This window comes from Terrapene carolina, unplaced genomic scaffold, assembly GCF_002925995.2.
Source record: "Terrapene carolina triunguis isolate 2854851 unplaced genomic scaffold, T_m_triunguis-2.0 Scaffold517, whole genome shotgun sequence".
Lineage (NCBI taxonomy): Eukaryota > Metazoa > Chordata > Testudines > Emydidae > Terrapene > Terrapene triunguis.
Window position 1 is genome coordinate 2,075,883 of NW_020664868.1, and position 6,512 is coordinate 2,082,394.

The 6,512-nt window shown below is 58.1% G+C and overlaps 1 protein-coding gene across 1 annotated transcript in view; it reads left to right on the forward strand.

Annotated features, from left to right (window-relative positions):
• LOC112114100 (NCCRP1, F-box associated domain containing) overlaps positions 1 to 2,996 on the forward strand; it is a 5,428-nt gene extending 2,432 nt beyond the window's left edge. Inside the window, exons 3-6 of the mRNA XM_026658850.2 lie at positions 250 to 337; positions 1,329 to 1,424; positions 2,213 to 2,354; positions 2,797 to 2,996. Coding sequence (XP_026514635.1) covers positions 250 to 337; positions 1,329 to 1,424; positions 2,213 to 2,354; positions 2,797 to 2,937 — 467 coding nt within the window. The 3' untranslated portion in view covers positions 2,938 to 2,996. The remainder of the gene's footprint in view (positions 1 to 249; positions 338 to 1,328; positions 1,425 to 2,212; positions 2,355 to 2,796) is intronic.
• The last annotated feature ends 3,516 nt before the right edge of the window (positions 2,997 to 6,512 follow it).

Consider the following 6,512-nt stretch of genomic DNA (forward strand, 5'->3'; position numbering starts at 1 on the left):
GAGGGCTCCCTGTATAAACCGCTGCCACGTCCCACCCCAGCGTCAGCCGCATCGCCGCTCCGGGCGAGGGCTCCCTGTATAAACCGCTGCCACGTCCCACCCCAGAGTCAGCTGCATCGCCGCTCCGGGCGAGGGCTCCCTGTATAAGCCGCTGGTCCTCCCTAGAGCCAGCTGCATCTCTTGTGCTCCTGGTTGCTGTCAGGGCGGCGTTTTTCTGCTGCTTTTAACCCTCCTTGTAACCCTCCCCAGGTAATTTCAGCGGCTGGGCCATTAGCACCGAGGCGCTCCCTCCCCAGGCGGGCGACAAGAAGCCCGGCTCTGCGGCTCCGCGCTTGAGGTGAGCAGCTGTCTCGGGCCAGCCTGGGGATCTGGTGGCTACTCGTGACTGGGCCATCGCCGTGGTTTAGGGCCCTCCTGTCGCCCCCTGCGCCCACGCAGCTCAAGCAGGAGATCCGGGCGCGCTGGGCACGTGCCTCCCTGGGCTGGATCCGAAGAGAGGGAGCTGGGCATGCGTCTGGCCGGCTAGTGCAGCCCCCCTGGGGGGCGGGGGTGGGGGGAGGCCTAATTCTGGAGCTGGTGGCTTTACTCACCTAGCCAGTGGCACCGCCCGGGCTAGGTTAGGCCAGGGTGTAGATCACCCCGTGTGGCAACATTGGGTGGTGCAGGCTTGAGGTGACAGGAGGGAACCAGAGGGGGGGTCTGAATCCAGCAGCCTCCGTGAAGAATGATAAGTCTTATTTATTAGCTGGCTTACCGTGGCACCCAGGCACGCCAGTTATAGACCAGGCCCCCATTGCGCCAGGCGCTGTACGTTGTCCTTGCTATTAGGTGTATTACGGTAGCACCTCGGCGCCCCAGTTGTGGCTCAGGCTCCCACTGCGCCAGGCGCTGTACGTTGTCGTTGCTATTAGGTGTATTACGGTAGCTCCTCGGCGCCCCAGTCGTGGCCCAGGCTCCCACTGCGCCAGGCGCTGTATGTTGTCGTTGCTATTAGGTGTATTACGGTAGCACCTTGGTTCCCCAGTCGTGGCCCAGGCTCCCACTGCGCCAGGTGCTATACGTTGTCGTTGCTATTAGGTGTATTACAGTAGCTCCTCGGCGCCCCAGTCGTGGCCCAGGCCCCCACTACGCCAGGCGCTGTATGTTGTTGTTGCTATTAGGTGTATTACGGTAGCACCTCGGCTGCCCAGTCATGGCCCAGACCCCCACTGCGCCAGGCGCTGTACGGACACAGAACAGAAAGATGCTCCCTGCCCTGTATGCCCGTCCCCTGCGGTTCCTGGCTGCCCTGCTCCTCCCTGATCCTTTTCCTTCCCCCCTCCTTGCAGCTGGTGCATCAAACAGCAGCGGGTCGACCTGCTGGCAGAGGGGCTGTGGGAAGAGCTCCTGGACTCCTACCAGCCGAACATCACTGTCATGGACTGGTACTGGTTCTTCTTTGAATGCTCTGGGGGGCTGGTCCAAATCGCTGCCTCCACATCTCCCCTCCCCCGGTAGCTGGTCCAGCTCCCCAGGGCCAGATAGGAGCCCTGTCTTGGATCCCATGGGGGTGCTGGCCAGGGTGCAGTCCCTTGGTTGGGCAGAAGGGGGGCGCATCGTCCTTTCCCACGCCCTGCGCAGAGCCAGGTCCAGGCTATGGGGCAGGAAAGACCGTAGGGCAGCGGGGATGGCACTCGGCTGAGAATCGGGACACCTGGGTTCCATTCCTGGCTCTGCCTCCTGGGTGACCGTCCCTTCTCTTGTGCCTCAGTTCCCCCACCTGTGATAATTTGGGAGTCCTGGCTCTCCATCCTCTCTGCTGTAACCACTAGACTCTACTTCCCTTCCAGAGCTGGGGCGAGAACCCAGGAGTCCTGACTCCCCCCAGCACTAACCACTAGACCCACCCCCAGCCAGAACTGGGGACAGAACCCAGGAGTCCTGCCTCCCCCCAGCCTAGGCTTTGCCTGTAAAATGAGGATCATGAATCTGCCCCCCTCTGGGGGGCGCTGTGAGCTCTGCTGATGAAACACTAGGTCACAGCTGCGGCTTCGTATTGTGACTATTTGCCAGAGAGAAATGGGATTTCTTGAGCTTCTTCCCTTATAGCATCCCCCTCCCGACCTTCGTTCCCGCCCGGTAATGGGGACCAACTCCCCCGGTTCCCCCCCCTGATTTTGGCAGCGGGGTGGGGCGGGATGGCTGCTGTTACCTGCCCTCTGTTCCGGTGCAGGTACGAAGACAGCCGTCTGGCCGAGACCGTGTACCAGCTGCACGTCCGGCTGCTGGCTGCCGACGGGCAGACGCCCCTGCGGGAATTCCACCACCAGGGCCCCGAGCACGGGGCATCCCGGGAGAAGAAGAACTGGTGCCATGTAAGGGAGACCCCCCCCCCGGGAAGGGAGGGGGGCGAGACAGCTCAGGAGTAGCAGGGGTAGGGGTGACTTGGATGCACAATGTCTGGGCTAGGTCCCAGTCTCCTTAGCGTGCCAGGCCCCAAGGACCCACCGAGGCAGGCCCATAACTTGAGGGAAACTGAGGCACGCATCGGCATCATGCAAATATTACAGCTGCTTCCCACTTGGTCACAGTGGGATCAGGCCTTGCCAGTGCAGTGGGCGGTTAGCTCTCCTGGTTTGCACTTCTGATTCTGTCTGTGACACTGAGTAAAGGCACATCAGGACTGTGCCTCAGTTTCCCCAGTTGCCCAATGGGTGGTTGAGCACAGAGGGAGATGGGGACTGGGATGGGGCACCAGGGGTGGGGAAGATGCAGCGCTGGTTCGGGCTCGGTCCTGATGTTTTCCCCGTTTCAAAGGTTTCCCACGTTTTCCACGGCTACGGCCCGGGAGCGCGCTACGTCCATTTCCAGCACCGGACCTTGGACGCCGAGACGCCGGGCGGGCTCTGCCGCACCAGAGCGACGGACAGCAGCGTCTCCGTGCAGCTGCGGGACTGACGGACGGGCTGGCAGCCGGGGGGCGGGGGAGGGCGTGGTTCGGTTTCTGTTCCCCCGGGGGCTGACGACAGTACCCGGGCAAAAGCCGGTGCTGGATTCACTGGGAGCAGAGAGCCCTGTCCCCTCTCTGTGCCCTCGGGGCAAAGCTGGGGCTGGGTGAGGCCTGTCAGGTCAGTCTCACAGCGGGGGGCTGGGAGCCAGGACTCCTGGGTTCTATGCCCAGCTCTGGGAGGGGTGTGGGGTCTAGTGGTTAGAGTGGGGGTGGGGCAGTCTGAGAGCCAGGACTCCTCGGTTCTATTCCTAGCTTTGGGAGGGGAGTGGGGTCTTGTGGTTAGCCCTCCTGGTTTGCACTTCTGATTCTGTCTGTGACACTGAGTCAAGGCATGTCAGGTCCGTGCCTCAGTTTCCCCATTTGCCCAATGGGGTGATAGTTGCAGGGGAGCTGTGAGGCTGTATTCAAGATGGGACCTGAGCAGTGGCATTAAAGAATTTCTGGTGCTTCCTGTGAGCCTACAGCCTGTCTTCTTGGCCTCAGCCCCTGTTGCCCCTTCCCCTGTGGTATACCAAAGCCAGTGTTTATTGAGTGCTACCCCGACCCCAGAGGTGGTTGCAACCTAGCGTCGGGCGAAGGTTCCCTGTATAAACAGCCGCTGTGCTCCACCCCAGAGGCAGCTGCATCTCAACTCCAGGCAAGGGATCCCTGTGTTAACTGCTGCTGTGTCTGCATCCCAGTGTCGGGTGAGAGATCCCTGTATGAACAGCTGCCACGCCCCACCCCAGAGACGGCTGCATCTGAGCAGCTGGTGAAGGATCCCTGTATAAACAGCCCTGCCCCAGGTGTCCAGTGGTTTGGGCTCCCAAGCTCAATTTCTTATACCAGCAGAAGCCTGCCATAGCAGATAGAGCTTCTCCCAGTTCCCCAGGTGAAATAAGCTACCCCGGTGTGACACTCTATACCTCAGAGGAGCGCCCTATAAACCCCATATTCCTCATTGTGATATTTCACTACCAGGGGTCAGCAACCTTTCAGAAGTGGAGTGCCGAGTCTTCATTTATTCACTCTGATTGAAGGTTTCGCGTGCCGGTCATACATTTGAACGTTTTTAGAAGGTCTCTTTCTATAAGTCCATAATATAGAACTAAACCGTTGCATGTAAAGTCAATAAGGTTTTTAAAATGTTTAAGAAGCTTCATTTAAAATTAAAATAAAACGCAGAGCCCCCCAGACCGGTGGCCAGGCCCCGGGCAGTGTGAGTGCCACTGAAAAGCAGCTCGCGTGCCGCCTTTGGCACGGGGGCCATAGGTTGCCTACCCCGACAATGCAGTGACTCACCCCTGCATGAGGCCACCCCAGGGGAACTGTTCAACTTTGCCTGGAGATAGCGGGACCAGATGTCCCGATTTTATAGGGACAGTCCCGATATTTGGGGCTTTTTCCTATATAGGCTCCTATCACCCCCCACCCCCGTCCCGATTTTTCACCCTTGCTGTTTGCTCGCCCTACCTGGTGACTCAGCCATGCCCCCCAGCCATGCCTGGACTTCTGTTCTCCAAGCACATGGATTTAGGGTATAAAACAGAGCACAGGGGTCCCAGGCTTCACCTTTCTCCTCCCCCCACCCACCCTGCAAGCAACAAGAACGCTCAGAAGACTGAAGACTCCAACAGGGGGGTCTGGCCCAGGTTTCAAGGGGGAAACCTGTGTATTATGAACTGTGACATCCAGTGGGGTGAGAAAACCGCTTGATCGAAATACTGCCCAGTGTCTTACAGGTTTAGGATTGAGATTTCTTTGGTAACTAACTCTGACTTTTTGCCTATCACTTATAATCGCTTAAATCAGTGGCTCTCAAATGTTTGTACCGGTGACCCCTTTCACACAGCAAGTCTCTGAGTGTGACCCCCCTTATAAATTAAAAACACTTTTTAGTATATTTAACACCATTATAAATGCTGGAGGCAAAGCGGGGTTTGGGCTGGAGGCTGACAGCTCACGACCCCCCATGTAATAACCTCGCGACCCCCTGAGGGGTCCCGACCCCCAGTTTGAGAACCCCTGACTTAAATCTCTCTTTTTGTAATCAATTTCCTGTTTCTCCTTCCCAGTGAGTTAGGACTGGAGTGCTTGGTAAATCTGCTCAGGTTTCCAAAGGCCGGGGTATGTCCACTTTCCATTGATGACGTGGCGACTCAATGAATAAACTCGCCTTGCTCGAGAAAGGGTCTTGAGCAGTGCCAGATATTCCTAAAATACAAGGCTGGGAGCTGGGGGGATTTGGGTGGTGCCTTTCTCTGTGCGATTCGTGAGTGGCTCCGGGATTCATGCAATCTAGCTGGGTGCATGCCATGTACTGAGTGTTAACAGCACCTGGTGCTTGCCACCAGTAAGGCATTGACAACCCCCAGGATAGTGAGAAAAGGGGGCACAGTGGGCCCACCCCAGGGATCCCCTCACACCCGGTAAAAGGGCATTTACCCTGATAGCGCTGCGTGGACATGGGAGCCTTTGCCACTATAGAAATCGCACCCAGCCACCACTCTCCTCACCGGCATTGCCAAAACTTCCCGCCGCAGACCTGGCCCGAGTCGCTCTGTGCCTCAGTTTCCCCAGCTGTACAATAGCGAGCTTAGACACTCAAGTACCGGCTGAGACAGCTAAACCCTGAGTGGGAAATGAGAGAGGCAGCGTGGCCTGGCTGGATTCTATCACTGGCTCCGCCACTCGCCGGCTGGGTGACCTTGGACAAGTCACCGCCCCGCTCCGTGCCTCGGTTTCCCCATGTGTGAAATGGGGATCGTGCTACCGCCCTCCTTGGTGCAGCACGTTGCGAACTGCTGCTGGAAGCGCTAGCAATGACTAGTATTGTCTCGTCAGCACAGCTATGTTTATTGCAGGGGAAGGCGTGATAAAAGCCCGGGGGCGGGGGAGAGGGTTTGATGAGAATCGGATCTAGGGGGTAAAACCAAGCTAGGCCTACGTGCTGGAAGATTACCGCCGCCGGGAAGTATTAAGCAGAGCATCGAACCTCTCTGGCTGATGGTTATTTGGTACTGCCGAGAATGCGGTAGGTGCTGGATAAAGTTCAGATTGACACAGCCGCCCCCCAAGGGGGTTTGAAATTTAAAGGGGAATTTACCAGCCACTCTCCATAGCTCCCTGATGCCGAGATGCTTTTCCAGTGGCGTGGTCTTGCCGGAAAATCACCCAGGTTTCAGACAAACAGCACACCTGCGAAAGCTGGGCTAAAGCCATCCCAGACGCCTCAGCCCGAGGGGGCTGGGGACGTGGGCACGAAGCCATGGTGCTGTGAGCTGGCAGCAATCACTCAGGCGCCGTGGGATAGCTGTTCCTGGAGGCGGATAGCATGGTGGTGTGCGGGCACTGAATACCGAAGCAGTCAGGGATGCAGGTTGCCCGGTTAGAGGTTTGGTGTTAGCGGTGGGATTAAGGATTGGCCCAGCAGGAGGTTTGGTGCCAGAGGTGGGATAAAGGCTTGGCCCGGCGGAAGGTTTGGTGCCAGCGGTGGGATAAAGGCTTGGCCCGGCGGAAGGTTTGGTGCCAGCGGTGGGATAAA